We start from the raw sequence: 21,144 nt of genomic DNA, 5'->3' as shown, positions 1-21,144 counted from the left end.
CCTTATCATTTACATACCAGAACGTCCCTTTATCATTTACATACCACACCGTCCCCTTATCATTTACATACCAGAACGTCCCCTTATCATTTACATACCAGAACGTCCCCTTATCATTTACATACCAGAACGCCCCCTTATCATTTACATACCAGAACGTCCCCTTATCATTTACATACCAGAACGCCCCCTTATCATTTACATACCAGAACGTCCCCTAATCATTTACGTACCAGAACGTCCCCTTATCATTTACATACCATAATGTCCCCTAATCATTTACATACCACACCGTCCCCTTATCATTTACATACCAGAACGTCCCCTTATCATTTACATACCAGAACGCCCCCTTGTCATTTACATACCAGAACGTCCCCTTATCATTTACATACCAGAATGTCCCCTAATCATTTAAGTACCAGAACGCCCCGTTATCATTTAAGTACCAGAACGTCCCCTTATCATTTACATACCAGAACGTCCCCTTATCATTTACATACCAGAACGTCCCCTAATCATTTACATACCAGAACGTCCCCTTATAATTTACATACCAGAACGTCCCCTTATCATTTACATACCATAATGTCCCCTTATCATTTACATACCATAATGTCCCCTAATCATTTAAGTACCAGAACGTCCCCTTATCATTTACATACCATAATGTCCCCTAATCATTTACATACCAGAACGTCCCCTTATATTTACATACCAGAACGTCCCCTTATCATTTACATACCAGAACGTCCCCTTATCATTTACATACCAGAACGTCCCCTTATCATTTACATACCAGAATGTCCCCTAATCATTTAAGTACCAGAACGTCCCCTAATCATTTACATACCAGAACGTCCCCTTATCATTTACATACCAGAACGTCCCCTTATCATTTACATACCAGAATGTCCCCTAATCATTTAAGTACCAGAACGCCCCGTTATCATTTAAGTACCAGAACATCCCCTTATCATTTACATACCAGAACGTCCCCTTATCATTTAAATACCAGAACGTCCCCTTATCATTTACATACCAGAATGTCCCCTAATCATTTAAGTACCAGAACGTCCCGTTATCATTTAAGTACCAGAACATCCCCTTATCATTTACATACCATAATGTCCCCTAATCATTTACATACCAGAATGTCCCCTTATCATTTACATACCAGAACGTCCCCTTATATTTACATACCAGAACGTCCCCTAATCATTTACATACCAGAACGTCCCTTTATCATTTACATACCAGAACGTCCCCTTATCATTTACATACCAGAACGTCCCCTAATCATTTACATACCAGAACGTCCCTTAATCATTTACATACCAGAACGTCCCCTAATCATTTACATACCAGAACGTCCCTTAATCATTTACATACCAGAACGTCCCCTAATCATTTACATACCAGAACGTCCCCTAATCATTTACATACCAGAACGTCCCTTTATCATTTCTTTAACATCTCTTAGAACATTTCCCAGAAGTTCACTCTCTCTCTTTCGCACCGTCTCTCCATGTCTCTTTCCCTCCATCTCTCTTTCCCTCCATCTCTCTTTCCCTCCATGTCTCTTTCCCTCCATGTCTCTTTCCCTCCATCTCTATTTCCCTCCAACTCTCTTTCCCTCCATCTCTATTTCCCTCCATGTCTCTTTCCCTCCATGTATCTTTCCCTCCATCTCTCTTTCCCTCCATCTCTATTTCCCTCCATCTCTATTTCCCTCCATGTCTCTTTCCCTCCATGTCTCTTTCCCTCCATGTCTCTTTCCCTCCATCTCTTTCCCTCCATGTCTCTTTCCCTCCATCTCTTTCCCTCCATCTCTCTTTCCCTCCATCTCTCTTTCCCTCCATCTCTTTCCCTCCATCTCTCTTTCCCTCCATCTCTCTTTCCCTCCATGTCTCTTTCCCTCCATGTCTCTTTCCCTCCATGTCTCTTTCCCTCCATGTCTCTTTCCCTCCATGTCTCTTTCCCTCCATCTCTCTCCATCTCTATTTCCCTCCATCTCTCTCCATCTCTATTTCTCTCCATCTCTCTTTCCCTCCATCTCTCTTTCCCTCAATCTCCCTTTCCCTCCATCTCTCTTTCTCTCCATCTCTCTTTCCCTCCATCTCTCTTTCCCTCCATCTCTCTATCCCTCCATCTCTCTTTCCCTCACTCAGCGGTGGCATCTGATCGAATCTCCATCCAGTCGATGGGTCACATGACCCCTCAACTGTCGCCCCAGAACCTAATTTCCTGTGATACACGCAACCAAGGGGGCTGTGCTGGAGGCCGTATCGACGGAGCCTGGTGGTACATGAGGCGCATAGGGTAGGACATATTTTATTGCAACACCAGGCACAATATTAGGAGCTTTTTAAATGATCAAATGAAGAGTGAATTTTTGGTTCTTTAGCTGTAAATTGATGATTCTCTTTACTCTCTCTCTCTACTCTCCATCTCTCTCCTCTCCATCGCTCTCTACTCTCCATCTCTCTCTACTCACCATCTATCTCTATCTTTCTGTCTTTCTGTCAGTGTGGTGACAGAGGAGTGCTACCCGTTCTCTGCTCCCCAGCAGACACCAGCAGAGGTGGGCCGCTGTATGATGCAGAGTCGCTCTGTGGGCCGTGGAAAGAGACAGGCTACTGCACGCTGCCCCAGCACACACACCTACCACAATGACATCTACCAGTCTACACCTCCCTACAGGCTCTCATCAAACGTATGTACACACACACACACACACATACCGTTTTTTATCACTTTGGTACTATTTTCCCAAGTAGGTGGTGCATTTTAAAAACTCTTCGTACAAAACTCCAAACTGGTAACAATTGTAACGCAGCCAGTCTTACATTCAAAACCTTTCATTGTGCATTCATTTTGTTTGTAGACATTTTTCACCACACAATCATTGATCCAAAATATAACTTTGCTGTGAAATATAATGAGTACATTGATTTAATCATCAAAACCCAACATAATGATGTGCTCTCAATTTACTAATTTTAACAACCAGTCAATCCAATAGCAATCATTTTTAGATACATGTTTTAAAATGTAGTATGCTACCGTACTGACAATTACAGTACATTACACTGTTTTCACATTAGGCAATACACTTGCACTACCCCCATTAAAATGTACTGATCATAAAATGTCCATAATTTCTATCCTATGTGTGATCAAAGGTTTGATAACTGAAGACATCTTTCACAATGTAATCAAATAAAAGAAATGAAAGAAACATTTATGTTTAGCCGGCACTAGTTTGCATCAAACCGGTCTTGAGCATTTGGCCATAGGTTCTCATCCAAGTCGCAGTAACTATCCTCATTGTTCGTGCACCTGGGGAAAGACCTTTTGACACGGTGAATCCCAGCCTGACATACAGTCCCAGTCAGAAGTGTTTCTTTATTTGGACTATTTTCTACATTGTAGAATAATAGTGAAGAGATCAACACTGTGAAATAACACCTATGGAATCATGTAGTAACCAAAAAAGTGTTAAATCTAAATATATTTTATATTTGAGATTCGTCAAAGTAGGCACCCTTTGCCTTGATGACAGCTTTGCACAGACAGCCTATTCCCCCTCAGGAGACTGAAAAAATACTGCCTGGCAAGTTCAATGTATTAGTAGCCAACTAACGTGAGGTAACTAGCTAACATACCGGTACATACTGCTGTAATGCTATGCGGTTTGTAAGGATAGCGTAGCTAACAAACTTTTAGCCAACATAACGTGTAACTTATTTGAAAAGGCATTACTTTATTACATTTTCAACATTTTCTTAACATTTGTCATAATTAGTTAAAGCAATGAATTTGTATCCGCTCTCGTCGGACTTTGGCTGCATATTTTCCGCAATTTTCATCAAATCTGAAAAGTTATGAAGCCACGCCCATTTTCGGAAGAATTGCAGTATGTGCCCTAAAAGCACAGGAATATTGTCCACTGCTTGCATACATCGAATTTTGACAAATTTAGTACGTCATTCTGGAACTTTTGGTATACTAACTATATCCATACTATGACCAATAAGCATACTATATACTCAATTCACATCACAAATAGTACAGTTAGTATGAGTATTTGAACACAGCTAGGGTTTCCCAAACTTGGTCCTGGGGCCCCCCCTGGGTGCATGTTTTGGTTTTTGTCCTAGCACTACACTACTGATTCAAATGACCAACTAGTCATCAAGCTTTGATTATTTGAATCAGCTGTCTAGAGCTAGGGAAGAAACAAAACGTGTACCCAGGAGGGGTCCCAGGACCGAGTTTGGGAAACCCTGATCTAAGACACAAGAAGGGGTAGCAGTAGAGAATGTTATAACTCCTTCTCTGAAGTAAGCTACAGTAGATCAACTGGAAAGCCTGTAGCTATTACATTAAGGTGGTGTCCCAAATGGCACCCTATTCTCTACAAAGTACACTACTTTTGACCAGAGCCCTAATCAAACTAGTGCCCTATTTAGGGGGCCATTTGGGACTCCGCCTAACTATTTCCAGAGGCCATGAGCAGTAACAGAATCCACATGCATCCACTTGTTTCATATCCTAATCAAAGTATACCCACCGAGTTACAGCGTAGGCTTTATTACCTCTTATTATCAAGCATTCTAAATGATGCTTAATGTTGGAAATCATTACAGCATGTTTATCTTCCTCTTTTAATTTTTTTATTTAACCTTTATTTAACCAGGAAGGGCTCAATGAGATTAAAATCTCTTTTTCAAGAGCGTCCTGGCCAAGATAGGCAGCACCAAGTCATTACAAAAAAATTACAGACAGACAAAATGAAAAACTACAAGTAATCTAGTAAAAACCATTGAATATACAAGAGTATAAAACAGCAAATTAAAAACATTGAGAGGTCAGGGAATCAGCCTCAAAATCCTTCATCAGTGATTTAAAAACACCAATTGGGACAAGTTCTTCCAGTTTAAAAGTATTTTGTAAGGCGTTCCAAGACGATGGCGCAGAGTACCTAAAAGCCCTTTTACCAAATTCAGTTCGGACATTTGGAACAGTTAGCAGGATAAAGTCCAGTGAACGAAGAGAGTACCCACCACATTTCTGAACAATAGAAATGCACAAATAAAAAGGTAGTAAACGCAAAATGGCTTTGTAAATAAAAGTATACCAGTGCCTGAGCCTACGAGTGACGAGAGAAGGCCAGCCAACCCTGGTATACAAAGTGCAGTGGTGGGTAAAGGTTTTGCAGTTTAAAATAAATCTCAAAGTGCCATGGTAAAGAGTGTCAATTGATCTCAAACACTGAGCGGAATCATTCATATATAAAATATCCCCATAGTCTAGTAAAGGCATAAATGTAGCTGATACTAGCCTCCTTCTGGCATCAAAATACAAACAGGCCTCATTCCTAAAATAAAATCCCAATTTCAGCCATCAAGGCCATCATCAATTAAAATTCCAAGATATTTATATGAGGTTACAACCTCAATCCCCTTGCCCTGACAGGTAGTAATAGGTGAACGGTTCAGAGGTCTATTTCTTGCATTAGAAAACACCATTAGTTTAGTTTTGTCAGTATTGAGGATAAGCTTCAATTGACACAAGGTATGTTGAATAGTATAAATAGCAGTTTGCATGTTCTGGAAAGCTTTTGTGAGAGACGAGGCACAACAGTAAATAACAGTATCATCAGCATAAAAATGAAGTTGTGCATTTTGGACATTTTTGTCTAAATCATTTATATAAATAGTGAATAAGAGAGGACCAAGTACAGAGCCTTGGGGCACACCATTCAAGACAGACAATTTAACAGACATAAGCCCATCAAATTGAGTGCACTGAGTTCTATCAGACAGATAGTTAGCAAACCATGCAACTGCATGCTCCGAAAGACCTACACTCAACAATCTCTGCCTTAGTATAGCATGATCAGCTGTATCAAAAGCCTTAGAGAGATCAATAAAAAGTGAGACACAGTGCTGTCTTCTGTCAATGGCTTCAGTGATATAATTTACAACCTTCATGTCTGCTGTAATTGTGCTATGCTTCTTCCTGAAGCCCGATTGGTACATTGATAAAATAGAGTTAGTAAATAAAAACTATTTTATCTGTTCACTTACAAGGGTTCCAAGTATTTTCATCAGGGGTGACAGTTTTGAGATTGGCCTATAATTATTTATAAGAGTTGGATCTCCCCCTTTTAAAAGTGGTAGGACAAATGCTGATTTCCAGATCTTTGGAATTTCATTACATTCCAGGGTTAGATTGAACAGAGATGTAAGTGGTTTAGCTATGAAATCATCTGCCAGATTTAAAAAGCAGGGATCCAAAAGATCAGGACCTGCAGGATTTCTCTGATCTAAGGATTTCAGGGCTTTATGGACCACCTGCACTGAGAATGGCAAAAAGCTAAAAGTTTGACCAGCTCTCACTGGTTCATCCACACAGGGTTGTACAGACCTCTCAAGTCACCAAGCCATGCATCTAGAGATGTGGAGCTGTTCTACATGGTCAAACAATTTATGTTGCTATCCCCTCCACTTTCTCTGTCCTTTTATTTAATTACATATCTGTCCATCTCTTTCCTTTCATCTAATCACAGTTCTGTCCATCTCTTTCCTTTCATCTAATCACAGTTCTGTCCATCTCTTTCCTTTCATCTAATCACAGTTCAGTCCATCTCTTTCCTTTCATCTAATCACAGTTCTGTCCATCTCTTTCCTTTCATCTAATCACAGTTCTGTCCATCTCTTTCCTTTCATCTAATCACAGTTCTGTCCATCTCTTTCCTTTCATCTAATCACAGTTCAGTCCATCTCTTTCCTTTCATCTAATCACAGTTCAGTCCATCTCTTTCCTTTCATCTAATCACAGTTCTGTCCATCTCTTTCCTTTCATCTAATCACAGTTCTGTCCATCTCTTTCCTTTCATCTAATCACAGTTCAGTCCATCTCTTTCCTTTCATCTAATCATAGTTCAGTCCATCTCTTTCCTTTCATCTAATCACAGTTCAGTCCATCTCTTTCCTTTCATCTAATCACAGTTCAGTCCATCTCTTTCCTTTCATCTAATCACAGTTCTGTCCATCTCTTTCCTTTCATCTAATCACAGTTCTATACATTTTGTTTCTTCACAGGAGAAGGAGATCATGAAGGAGATTATGGATAACGGCCCAGTGCAAGGTAGGATGATTTAGAAGATGACTGTGTGTGTGTGTGTGTGTGTGTGTGTGTGTGTGTGTGTTATTGCCATTAGCAGCTATAAAATAATGAGCTACTGGAACCATGTGTGTTTGCTGTAGCGTTCAGAGCAATCTCTTGGTTTTAGGAATGAATTCAGAAGGGCAACAAAGCCTTGAATCTACTTTGGATCACTTAAATAATTTAAATCATTTAAATGATCCCTCCAAATTTTGGCTATTGAAAGCTTTGGAGTGCAAAAAAGATACACAAACAATTGTTGGTAGACACACAGATTGTAGCTGAGAGAACCTCTATTCTGGAAGCCTTAAATTATAATTTTCTAGATGCAGGCAATTTATTTGAAAAGGTTAAAGGTATAAAAGCCCTGAAAGAAATTGATAGAAAGATCTAGACGATCTGATGATCTAGACCTCCGCCTCCTACACCTAGCTGCAAACATCATTGCTCCCCCTTAACATGTTTTTTTTGTTTGTTTGTTTTTTTGTTTTGTTTTTTTACCCCTTTTTCTTCCCAATTTCGTGGTATCCAATTGTTTAGTAGCTACTATCTTGTCTCGTCGCTACAACTCCCGTACAGGCTCGGGAGAGACAAAGGTTGAAAGTCATGCGTCCTCCGATACACAACCCAACCAAGCCGCACTGCTTCTTAACACAGCGCCATCCAACCCGGAAGCCAGCCGCACCAATGTGTCGGAGGAAACACCGTGCACCTGGCAACCTTGGTTAGCGCGCACTGTGCCCGGCCAACCACAGGAGTCGCTGGTGCGCGATGAGACAAGGATTTCCCTACCGGCCAAACCCTCCCTAACCCGGACGACACTAGGCCAATTGTGCGTTGCCCCACGGACCTCCCGGTCGCGGCCGGTTACGACAGAGCCTGGGCGCGAGTCTCTGGTGGCACAGCTGGCACTGCAGTACAGCGCCCTTAAACACTGCGCACCTGGAAGGCCCTCTTAACATGTTTTTTTTTACCTCACATTTGACGTTAAGGAGCTCCCTGAAGTTATGGAAATCTGCTTTTGTACTGCCTCACCTGGAAGGTGAAGATCCATCACTACTTGACAACTATCGACCCATATCAAAATTGTCTGTACTGTCTAAGGTACTGGAGTCCTTTGTTAGTAGGCAGCTGAAGGCCTACCTCCAAGAAACAACATCTTAAATGGAATGCAATCAGGTTTTTAGGTCTGGCCACAGCACTGTTTCAGCAACATTGAATGTTTTAAATGACATCCACTGGGCTCTTGACAAGAAGTTACATTGTACGTCTGTCTTTATTGATTTGTCGAAGGCCATTTGACACCGTGGACCATGCTGTGTTAGTGCAAAGGTTAAAATGTTGTGGAATTGTTGGTCATGCTCTAGATTGGTTTAAAAATTACCTTTCAATTACCTTGTGCTCAGGTGTTCCGCAAGGTTTTATTTTGGGCCCACTGTTGTTCATTTTGTAAATCAACAACATTGGGGATCATATTAAAACAGCGGATGTTAATTTTTATGCAGATGATGCTGTTCTTTATTCAAGTGGTAGTAGTTTATCTTTATCTTTTGAAAATGCCCAAGATCATTTAACAACATAAAACAGAAATCTGTATCATTTGATGCTGGTTCTGAATTCAGGTAAAACAAAACACGTGGTATTTTCAAATGCCAGGCATGTTACTAATCTGTTCATTGCTATATTGGATGGACATACTATAGAGCAAGTCAAAGTGTACAAATATTTGGGAGTGTGGGTGGATGACAAGCTGAGCTTCACTGTTCATATGGAGAGCTCAAGCTGAGAATAGGTTTTTACTATCGGCATAAGTCTTGTTTTTCTCTGGAGGCCAGGAAGGAGCTGGTACGATGTACATTACTGGCGGCTTTAGATTTTAGTGATGTTATATATATATGCAGGCCTCAACTACCACCCCGAGAGCACTTGATTCAGTATATCATGTGGCCCTCAGGTTGTGATCTCTACAGCACCGTTGGCTGGTTGTCATTGACCTTGCATAGGCTTAAACACTGGTATACACTGATTTATAAGGCCATATTGGGTAAAATGCCACTATCTCTGTTCTTTTTTAATCAGGTCAGTAAATAAATATAATTTACGGTCCCATTCTCATTTGCTTTTAACAGTACCAAGAATTAGAACAGGTCATGGCAGAAATAGTTTTAGATACTCAGCGCCGTGGTCCTGGAATTCTCTCCTGAACATTTTAAATTGTATGATCTAGTCACGTTGGTGGATTTTTTTTTACACTTGGTTGATGTAAATATCATAGAACAGTATAATTGTCTTTAGGACAGCTGTTTTTAGTTATGACATTTGTGTTTCTTTACGTAATATGTCATTGTTGTACTGTATGTGTGTTTATAGTTTTTTCCAATATTGTGTTGTTTTGTTTCATCTCAATGAGAAAAACCTTTATAAATAAAGGTTAAATCAAATAAAACATATATTTGTGTGTGTGTACGTGTGGTTGTGCAGAGATAGTCTGTGAGCCTGTGCCAGCCTTGTTGTATTGTTCCAAACAGCAGGACTGAAACATTGGCCTTTTGTCACGTTTTCCTCTTTTCTTCTCCCTTGAATTTCTGTCGTTACCTTTGCCAGAGAGCAGTGTGTGTCCTTGTTTGTCCGTAGAAGACAAAGAGAACGGTAGCCCAGTAAGAACAGGTAGTCCTTCCTAATGTGGAAATGACTCAGTGAGCGTTCCAGATTGTTTATCCCAGGTGGGTTACTAATGAGAAAGTCACAGGGAGTTCAGAGTTTATAATGCACCGGTTCAAAGTGGCCCAACACCACAGCTGCACTCTGATTTTTGGATGTTTTCTTCTCAGGGGGAAATGGGAAACCGTGCTCGGAAAAAGGAAAGAAATTAGGAAATTGAATTAGCTTTTGAGTTTGTTTTTTCCTCGTGGTGTATTAATTTCAGTTTAGTGCAAGAAGGAACTTATATGGCTGAACTCTCTTTGCTATCAGTCAAGCATAGAAACGATATGCCTGGTGTACAAAGTTGGAGTCTAAATTGGTTACCTTCAAACTACAGCTATGCTTTATGGGCCCTATTCAGACTTGATATAAGTAGACTTAACATGTTTTACTTAAGTACATGTTGAGTCTCCTTATCTCAAGTCTGAATTAGGCCCTACCTGACTAGGATTAATGGTCAAGTTGATTCTATCTATGTTTTTCAACAATATTGAGGCATGACACTGCCTTTGGTTGGTCCTTTTATAACCACCTGCAAAGCTATAGATTGGTTTGGTTTGGCTGTAAAGTGTGTGTATCTGTGTGTCAAGTCAATCTATAATCTGTTTTTATTCTTGTGTATCCAGTCCATTGATAATGTGTTTTTATTCGTGTGTATCCAGTCCATTGATAATGTGTTTTTATTCTTGTGTATCTAGTCCATTGATAATGTGTTTTTATTCTTGTGTATCCAGTCCATTGATAATGTGTTTTTATTCTTGTGTATCCAGTCCATCGATAATGTGTTTTTATTCTTGTGTATCCAGTCCATTGATAATGTGTTTTTATTCTTGTGTATCCAGTCCATCGATAATGTGTTTTTATTCTTGTGTATCCAGTCCATCGATAATGTGTTTTTATTCTTGTGTATCCAGTCCATTGATAGTGTTTTTCCCCCTGTGTATCCTGCAGCCATCCTGGAGGTCCATGAGGACTTCTTCGTCTATAAGAGTGGAATCTACAAACACACAGACGTCAGCTTCACCAAACCACCACACTACCGCAAACACAACACACACTCCGTCAGAATCACAGGGTAAGGCTGTCAATCATCTCCCATCTGATAGAGCTTTTATCCATTGTACAGTATGTTAGAGGCAGCACTTATAGGAAAATTCATGTATTACTTTTGATCTCATGGATTCAGTGTTAACCTTTCTAAATTCTGGAATAAATCCATGCATTCATATTTTATTATATTAGATTATCAATATCTAAGTCTAGTATTTGTTTACATATACCAAATGATCAAATAAAAAAACATCAACCCGTCAACATTCCCAGACCTGCATACTACCACAGGTGTGTTGTGTTCAGTGTGAGTAAGAGATTCCCACTCTGTCGGTCTGTCGGTCGCTCTGAGTCTCTGAGACACACCTTGGCTTCAGTCCTCTGTCACGCAGACAGACCACGGAGACCACAAAAATGTAGGCTGGCAGACACTACACACCTGGATTACCTAGCTACCCACCCCTCTCCTGCCCCATCTCCCCACCCCAATCTTTCTATCTCCCCACCCCCACTCCAAATCTTCTGTCTCCCTAGAAGGAGAATGAAGTTGTCCCTAGACGATGATGAAGGGTCAGTTTAGATGTTTAGAGGTCAATATATGTGAGGGTAGGTTTTGGGGAGGGTAAGCTGATCTTAGATCTGTGCCAAAGGGCAATTTCTATGAGGAGCACCCACTTCCTCACAGACAGTGTTCTCTCCATCTTCATTCATCACTTTTCCCTCTTTCCAGCTCCTGCTGCCTCGCCCCCATCGCTGACTCCCAACCCCTCTGACTCCCAACCGCCAACCCCCTTTCCTCTCTGACTCCCAACCCCCAACATTCCTTCCCTCTCTGACTCCCAACCCCCAACACCCCATCTCTCTCTGACTCCCAACCCCCAACACTCCTTCCCTCTCTGACACCCAACCCCCAACACTCCATCCCTCTCTAACTCCCAACCCCTATCCCTCTCTCTCCCAACCCTCAACCTCCAACACCCCATCCCTCTGACTCCCAACCCTCAACCTCCAACACCCCACCCCTCTGACTTCCAACCCTCAACCCCCAACACCCCATCCCTCTTTCTCCCAACCCCCAACACCCGTCCCTCTCTAAATCCCAACCCCCAACACCCCATCCCTCTCTAAATCCCAACCCCCAACACACCGTCCCGGCCAAATACTCTATTGTTTAGTCTACTCTGAGTCATCAGGTATTCGTTGAGTACTGTCTGACTGGGCTGTCTATTCTAGACATGAAAACATGTGTGACTAGGATTAGGAATGATAAGGTTTATGAACACACCTTCCCCTTGTAAAGGCAGCAGGTAGCCTAGCGGTTAGAGCATTGGGCCAGTAACCCAGAAGGTCAGTGGTTTGAATACCTGAGCCTACAAAGTGAAAAATCTGTCAATGTGCCCTTGAGCAAGGCACTTAACCCTATTTATAATGTTAAAGCCACATAATAAAAACTGGAGTTGGAAGGTTTGCTGTTGTTGGCGTGAACAACTCTAAGCAGAGCTGCTGAGAGCTGTCATTGAGGCAGTTTATCTGCTCCTTATCTGATCGGCCATTGAGTAATGGGGGATCCACTTCCGGCCCTGTTCTTCTGATTCAGTTTGGGTCTCATAATATGATAATGTGTCATTTCACTTTTCATAATGTGTGTGTGTGTCTGTGAGTATAAGGTCAAAGTGGAATGATGTTTTAGACATTTTTACAAATTAATAAAAACTAAAAAGCTGAAATGTCAATTGAGTCAGTAAGTATTTAACCCCTTTGTTATGGGAAGTCTAAATAAGTTCAGGAGTAAAAATGTGCTTAACAAGTCACATAAGTTACATGGACTCACTCTGTGTGCAATAATAGTGTTTAACATGGTTTTTTAATGGCTTCCTCATCTCTGTACCCCACACATACGTGTAATTACCTGTAAGGTCCCTCAGCTGAGCAGTGAATTTCAAACACATATTCAACCACAAACCCCAGGGAGGTTTTCCAATGCTTCTCAAACAAGGGAACCTTGAATACCCCTTTGAGCATGATTAAGTTATTAATTACACTTTGGGTGTCAATAGACCCAGTCACTACAAAGATAGAATACAAACTTAGTTGGGGGAGTGGAAGGAAACCGCTCAGGGATTTCACTGAGGCGTATCGTGACTTTTAAACAGTTACAGAGTTTAATGGCTGTGATAAGAGAAAACTGAGGATGATCAACAACATTGTAGTTACTCCACAATACTAACCTAAATGACAGAGTAAAAAGAAGGAAGCCTTTACAGAATAAAAAAATATTCCAAAACATGCATCCTGTTTGCAACAAGGCACTAAAGTAAAACTGCAAAACTTTATGTCCTGAATACAAATACAACACAACACTGAGTACCACTCAGTGAAGGCTGCATCATGTTATGGGTATACTTGTCTTCGGGAAGGACTAGGGCGTTTTTTAGGTTTAAAAAAACAGAATAGAACTAAGCACAGGCAGAATCCTTGAGGAAAACCTGGTTCAGTCTGGTTCTGTCTGCTTTCCAACAGACACAGGGAGACAAATTCAACAGGACAATAACCTAAAACAGAAGGCCACATATACACTGGAGTTACTTACCAAGATAACATTGTATGTTCCTAAGTGGCCAGGTTACAGTTTAAACTTAAATTGGCTTGAAAATCTATGGAATAACCTGCAAATGGCTATCTAGTAATGATTTGACAGAGCTTGAAGATTTTTTAAATAATAACTTGCGAATATTGTACAATCGAGGTGTACAAAGCTCTTAGTGACTTACCAATTCTAACATGTATTGACTGAGGGATGTGAGTACTTGTGTAAATTATTTTCAATACATTTGAAAAGATTCAAAAAACATGTTTTCACTTTGTCATTAATTGTTAATGGTGGGTCATGGGTCGCGACGTAAATGTATAATTATTTAATGAATTACTGGAATTGATTTGACCAAGTGCAACTGCGCTCTCGGTTCAGTGCGCTCTCTGCTCAGTTTGGCTGCTGCGCGAGTGGCAGAGGTAAAGGTAAAGGTAGAGGGAGATGCCGGTGTGCTTCGCGGTTTACCGGATCTTTTTTCTGAAGTTTTGTTGATGATCACTCCACGACCCACACGCTGCAGCGCTGTCGTTCAAGGCACTGCCTTGTTATTCCCCATCATGAAATGGACTCATGCTAGCCGCAAATTCTGACTGAGCTCAATCGTCATGAAACACAAATACAGTGATTACTTTTTGTCTCTTTCATACAAACTTTGAGAAATAACGAGGAGCGCCCACAATGTGTTTTGTGTGGGGAAGTGCTTAGTAATGAGTCTCAAACGAACACATTAATAAAACGATACGTCCTGACCAAACATCCAGACAGAACATGACGGTAAACCCAGGGAGTTCTTTCAGAACAGGGCAGAATGCTTCAGGAAACTGCTTCGAAAGTAAGTCAACTAGAAGACATTGTTGTCATTTTATAACAGGTGATGATATGCAGAAATAAGGGAGTATTATCTCTCATAGTAGTAGATGTGAAAGAGAAACTCAAACAATCCCCTGGCCTTGTAACGATACACAGCTAATATCTAACGTTAGCCAAAGCAAGCTAACTAGCTACTGAGAGTGCAACCCTAAGTAACAGTACAGATGAAGATGAAAAATGATCAGGCCTACTGTACATTTTACTGTAGAAATGATTGTTAAAAACAAGTCTAGGTTGGAACTGTTGCTGTTAAAATACAAGTAATAATTTGTATTCTGAACTGGAATAAACTGATTGAAGTAAGATGCTTTTTGAGGCAAACACTCACAGTTCTGGGTCGCTCATCTGCAACAGGAAGCAGTCTCCTGTTCTGATCCAGTTTGGCACCACATACATGCTTGTTGTATACTTCAACCAGCCACACACCTCTCATTAGGACTGTGTGTATGTGTGTGTTTTCTGGTCTACATCTGTATTCCAGTTCAGAATTAAAAAAAAATGTATTAAAACAGTACCAGTTCCAACCTAGACTTTCTATCAATAATAATTTCTACAGTAAGCTGTACAGTAGGCCTGAATGTTTTATCTGCACTGTTACTTAGGGTTGCACAATCAAAAAGCCTGTGTGTGTGTGCTTTTATTTGTGTGATGTGATCAATCTGTTTATTCCAGTTAAGAATGAAATGATTTATTGTATTTTAACAGCAACAGTTCCAACCTAGACAGGTATGTAAGACTGTTTTTAATGGGAAAAAATAAACATGAAAATATATTTGTGGGTATTTCATTGTTATTTGTTTTTGTCTATATTGCATTTTTCTTTAGGCATAAAGGCAATGAAATGTACCAATATTTACGTATAGTTGCAATTTTTCCTAAGCTTGTGTCCCAGGAAAACACAGAATTTCTCATTTGAGTCCCAGGTTGAAAAAGTTTAAGAACCCCTGGTCTGGGGTCTTGGTATATCGATGCCAATTGCATAAGGCTGAGTCCCAAATAGTACCAAATTCCCTTTATATGGTTCGGCGCAAAAGTAGTGCACTATATACACAGTCCTGGCACGCTGCTAGTGTCTGGTCTGTCCTGGCACGCTGCTAGTGTCTGGTCTGTCCTGGCATACTGCTGGTGTCTGGTCTGTCCTGGCACACTGCTAGTGTCTGGTCTGTCCTGGCATACTGCTAGTGTCTGGTCTGTCCTGGCATACTGCTAGTGTCTGGTCTGTCCTGGCATACTGCTGGTGTCTGGTCTGTCCTGGCATACTGCTGGTGTCTGGTCTGTCCTGGCACACTGCTAGTGTCTGGTCTGTCCTGGCATACTGCTGGTGTCTGGTCTGTCCTGGCACACTGCTGGTGTCTGGTCTGTCCTGGCATACTGCTGGTGTCTGGTCTGTCCTGGCACACTGCTAGTGTCTGGTCTGTCCTGGCACGCTGCTAGTGTCTGGTCTGTCCTGGCACGCTGCTAGTGTCTGGTCTGTCCTGGCACGCTGCTAGTGTCTGGTCTGTCCTGGCACACTGCTGGTGTCTGGTCTGGCATACTCCTGGTCTGTCCTGGCACTGCTGCTGTGTCTGGTCTGTCCTGGCATACTGCTGGTGTCTGGTCTGTCCTGGCACGCTGCTAGTGTCTGGTCTGTCCTGGCATACTGCTGGTGTCTGGTCTGTCCTGGCACACTGCTGGTGTCTGGTCTGTCCTGGCACACTGCTGGTGTCTGGTCTGTCCTGGCACGCTGCTAGTGTCTGGTCTGTCCTGGCACACTGCTAGTGTCTGGTCTGTCCTGGCATACTGCTGGTGTCTGGTCTGTCCTGGCACACTGCTGGTGTCTGGTCTGTCCTGGCATACTGCTGGTGTCTGGTCTGTCCTGGCACGCTGCTAGTGTCTGGTCTGTCCTGGCACGCTGCTAGTGTCTGGTCTGTCCTGGCACGCTGCTAGTGTCTGGTCTGTCCTGGCACGCTGCTAGTGTCTGGTCTGTCCTGGCACGCTGCTGGTGTCTGGTCTGTCCTGGCACGCTGCTAGTGTCTGGTCTGTCCTGGCATACTGCTGGTGTCTGGTCTGTCCTGGCACACTGCTAGTGTCTGGTCTGTCCTGGCATACTGCTGGTGTCTGGTCTGTCCTGGCACACTGCTGGTGTCTGGTCTGTCCTGGCATACTGCTGGTGCCTGGTCTGTCCTGGCACGCTGCTAGTGTCTGGTCTGTCCTGGCATACTGCTGGTGTCTGGTCTGTCCTGGCACAAAGCTAGTGTCTGGTCTGTCCTGGCATACTGCTGGTGTCTGGTCTGTCCTGGCACGCTGCTAGTGTCTGGTCTGTCCTGGCACACTGCTGGTGTCTGGTCTGTCCTGGCACACTGCTAGTGTCTGGTCTGTCCTGGCATACTGCTGGTGTCTGGTCTGTCCTGGCACATTGCTGGTGTCTGGTCTGTCCTGGCACGCTGCTGGTGTCTGGTCTGTCCTGGCACGCTGCTGGTGTCTGGTCTGTCTTGGCACACTGCTAGTGTCTGGTCTGTCCTGGCACACTGCTAGTGTCTGGTTTGTCCTAGCACGCTGCTGGTGTCTGGTCTGTCCTGGCACATTGCTGGTGTCTGGTCTGTCCTGGCACGCTGCTGGTGTCTGGTCGGTCCTGGCACGCTGCTGGTGTCTGGTGGGTCCTGGCACGCTGCTGGTGTCTGGTGGGTCCTGGCACGCTGCTGGTGTCTGGTGGGTCCTGGCACCCTGCTGGTGTCTGGTGGGTCATGGCACGCTGCTGGTGTCTGGTGGGTCCTGGCACGCTGCTGGTGTCTGGTCGGTCCTGGCACGCTGCTGGTGTCTGGTCGGTCCTGGCACGCTGCTGGTGTCTGGTCGGTCCTGGCACACTGCTGGTGTCTGGTCGGTCCTGGCACACTGCTGGTGTCTGGTCGGTCCTGGCACACTGCTGGTGTCTGGTCGGTCCTGGCACACTGCTGGTGTCTGGTCGGTCCTGGCACACTGCTGGTGTCTGGTCGGTCCTGGCACACTGCTGGTGTCTGGTCGGTCCTGGCACACTGCTGGTGTCTGGTCGGTCCTGGCACACTGCTGGTGTCTGGTCTGTCCTGGCACACTGCTGGTGTCTGGTCTGTCCTGGCACACTGCTGGTGTCTGGTGGGTCCTGGCACACTGCTGGTGTCTGGTCGGTCCTGGCACGCTGCTGGTGTCTGGTCTGTCCTGGCACGCTGCTGGTGTCTGGTGGGTCCTGGCACACTGCTGGTGTCTGGTGGGTCCTGGCACGCTGCTGGTGTCTGGTGGGTCCTGGCACGCTGCTGGTGTCTGGTGGGTCCTGGCACACTGCTGGTGTCTGGTCGGTCCTGGTACGCTGCTGGTGTCTGGTCGGTCCTGGTACGCTGCTGGTGTCTGGTCGGTCCTGGCACACTGCTGATGTCTGGTCGGTCCTGGCACACTGCTGGTGTCTGGTGGGTCCTGGCACACTGCTGGTGTCTGGTGGGTCCTGGCACACTGCTGGTGTCTGGTCTGTCCTGGCTGCTGGTGTCTGGTCGCTGCTGGTGTCTGGTCTGTCCTGGCACGCTGCTGGTGTGCTGGTCTGGTCCTGGCACACTGCTGGTGTCTGGTCGGTCCTGGCACACTGGTCTGGTGTGGTGTGGTCTGTCCTGGCACACTGCTGGTGTCTGGTGGGTCCTGGCACACTGCTGGTGTCTGGTGGGTCCTGGCACGCTGCTGGTGTCTGGTGGGTCTGGTGTCTGGTCACGCTGGTGTCTGGTCTGGTGTCTGGTCGGTCCTGGCACGCTGCTGGTGTCTGGTCGGTCCTGGCACACTGCTGGTGTCTGGTCGGTCCTGGCACGCTGCTGGTGTCTGGTCGGTCCTGGCACGCTGCTGGTGTCTGGTCGGTCCTGGCACGCTGCTGGTGTCTGGTGGGTCCTGGCACACTGCTGGTGTCTGGTCTGTCCTGGCACGCTGCTGGTGTCTGGCACACTGCTGGTGTCTGGTCTCCTGGCACGCTGCTGGTGTCTGGTCGGTCCTGGCACGCTGGTGTCTGGTGTCTGGTCTGGTCCCTGGCACGCTGGTGTCTGGTGTCTGGTCTGTCCTGGGTGTCTGGTCGGTCCTGGCACGCTGCTGGTGTCTGGTCTGTCCTGGCACGCTGGTGTCTGGTGTCCTGGCACACTGCTGGTGTCTGGTCGGTCTGGCACGCTGCTGGTGTCTGGTCGGTCCTGGCACGCTGCTGGTGTCTGGTCGGTCCTGGCACGCTGCTGGTGTCTGGTCGGTCCTGGCACGCTGGTGTCTGGTGTCTGGTGTCTGGTCCCTGGCACGCTGCTGGTGTCTGGTCGGTCCTGGCACACTGCTGGTGTCTGGTGGGTCCTGGTCGGTCCTGGCACACTGCTGGTGTCTCTGGTCCTGGTCCTGGCACACTGCTGGTGTCTGGTCGGTCCTGGCACACTGCTGGTGTCTGGTCGGTCCTGGCACACTGCTGGTGTCTGGTCGGTCCTGGCACACTGCTGGTGTCTGGTCGGTCCTGGCACACTGCTGATGTCTGGTCGGTCCTGGCACACTGCTGGTGTCTGGTCGGTCCTGGCACGCTGCTGGTGTCTGGTGGGTCCTGGCACGCTGCTGGTGTCTGGTGGGTCCTGGCACGCTGCTGGTGTCTGGTCGGTCCTGGCACGCTGCTGGTGTCTGGTCGGTCCTGGCACGCTGCTGGTGTCTGGTCTGTCCTGGCACTCTGCTGGTGTCTGGTCGGTCCTAGAATGCTGATGGTGTCTGGTGGGTCCTGGCACACTGCTGGTGTCTGGTGGGTCCTGGCACGCTGCTGGTGTCTGGTGGGTCCTGGCACACTGCTGGTGTCTGGTCTGTCCTGGCACACTGCTGGTGTCTGGTCTGTCCTGGCACACTGCTGGTGTCTGGTGGGTCCTGGCACACTGCTGGTGTCTGGTGGGTCCTGGCACACTGCTGGTGTCTGGTGGGTCCTGGCACACTGCTGGTGTCTGGTGGGTCCTGGCACACTGCTGGTGTCTGGTCTGTCCTGGCACACTGCTGGTGTCTGGTGGGTCCTGGCACGCTGCTGATGTCTGGTGGGTCCTAGCACACTGCTGGTGTCTGGTCTGTCCTGGCACACTGCTGGTGTCTGGTCTGAGCAGCATGCTCCACTGATGATGATGACGGTTGAAGCTAGTCTCCCCCCTCCTCCGCTGACACTGCGGTTCTTTCGCTGGTTTGGGCTGCAAACGTGAGGCTCGGGGGCACCAAGGGTATGGATTTAGGGATGGGCTGGGGAAAAGAAAGGACGGCCAGGGTGCGTAGAGCCTGACCATCACACCAATCACTGTTTTTACAGCCGAAATCCCGCTGCAGTGCATTCTATTAAGCCAAGGGCCTGGGAAAGTTTGTGTTTAGCACATAGAGGTCCAATCTGGTGGAAAAGGCATTGTCTGGGGCGTTGATCCCAACTGTACGGGACAGAGAGAGGATCAGGCCCATGGAGGAGGTCAGAGGTAGGGGAGGGGAGGACTGGTATATCCCTCATTGTCCTGGAGGAACAATGCTAACTGAGGGAGATAAGGGCTCCGTTGTGGTCCATTTCTGTCTGGCTCTCTGGCTTTGCCTGTATATACACACACACACGCACATAAGCACCCACACCCACAAGTAGGTGCATGCACGTCCACACACACACGCGCGCGCACACACACACACAGCCCCAAATCCTTGACCCCCAGTGTGTACAGCTGTTTGTATTTGCCTATTCAGAGCATGATGACCCTTGAACTCTTGTCCGAACCAGACTCGACTTATAAAGAAACTTGTTGATTGAAGGTTGGCATTATTCACCAATGTTTTGGAAACGACTGAAAATATCACATCTCTTTCCCAGCATTCCTTTTTTCTTATAAAAGGAGAAAGTCTCCCTTGGAGGCTCCTAGAGGCCCTAGGGCCTGGTGTTCACAAAACAGGATGGGAATAGAACTGGAGCGAGGAAGGGGGAGGGAAGGTCGGTCTGGGACGCTGGGCCGCCTCCGACTGGGGGCAACTGCCAGATAGGACCAGAAGCTGAGGATGATGTGCATGTATGGGCCTTGGACTTCTTGAGATCAAAGCATTCTGGTTAGGGAAGGAGCGAGAGAGACAGGGAGAGAGTAAGAGATTCCTCTGCAGGGGTAAGGTTTATTTATGAGAGCCTCGCTCGACCTTCAGCAATGTTGTTGTCTGTGAGATGACAGGAGTCGGGCGGTGACCACTTCCTCCCTGGCAGTCCCTCTCCTTCCTGTTTCCTGTGCTGCGAGGGGGAAGTGGCAGAGGGGGGAATTCCATGTGCTGCTGAGGAATCTGAATGATGTAGGATGCAGGGGAGACGTGTACATGTACATGTGTGTGGGTAATATAACTGCTCTGGTGTTCCTTAGCCATGGTCATATATAACCTATTGTTTTCAGGATACTATTTAAGAGATGTAAGATGTTTTGTACCCAGTACATCAGCTCTACTTGGCTCTTCCTAGAATTCACCATCAGTTTTAGCTCTCAGGTTTAACATTGCTATGGGGTGGGATATATTTAAAAAGTAAAAATATGTAAAAATACACATTTTAACTATATATGTGAAAAAAAAATAAATAGCATGATTTGAAAATTCAGTGGATGGTTCCATGGAATTAGTGCATTTTGAGTCCCTTTCATATTTAAGTAGAAATTGTGCACATTATGACATTTCATATAAAATGAGTGCCCTTTTAATATTGACCATATGGAAAATTGACATGTCCCTCTCTGCATCCCCTGTGTCTTCTACACTCTTAGAAACAAAGT

The 21,144-nt window shown here is 45.3% G+C and overlaps 1 protein-coding gene across 2 annotated transcripts in view; it reads left to right on the top strand.

Annotated features, from left to right (window-relative positions):
- Positions 1-21,144, top strand: part of LOC115131249 (tubulointerstitial nephritis antigen-like) — a 70,110-nt gene that overhangs the window by 42,154 nt on the left and 6,812 nt on the right. For both annotated transcript variants that reach the window (XM_065020292.1, XM_065020291.1), the window contains exons 7-10: positions 2,172-2,322; positions 2,530-2,716; positions 7,113-7,158; positions 10,831-10,954. In XM_065020292.1, the coding sequence (XP_064876364.1) occupies positions 2,172-2,322; positions 2,530-2,716; positions 7,113-7,158; positions 10,831-10,954 (508 nt within the window). The remainder of the gene's footprint in view (positions 1-2,171; positions 2,323-2,529; positions 2,717-7,112; positions 7,159-10,830; positions 10,955-21,144) is intronic.

The sequence above is a fragment of the Oncorhynchus nerka genome, linkage group LG7 (assembly GCF_034236695.1).
Source record: "Oncorhynchus nerka isolate Pitt River linkage group LG7, Oner_Uvic_2.0, whole genome shotgun sequence".
Classification (NCBI taxonomy): Eukaryota; Metazoa; Chordata; class Actinopteri; order Salmoniformes; family Salmonidae; genus Oncorhynchus; species Oncorhynchus nerka.
This window is presented reverse-complemented; position numbering and strand designations above follow the sequence as displayed.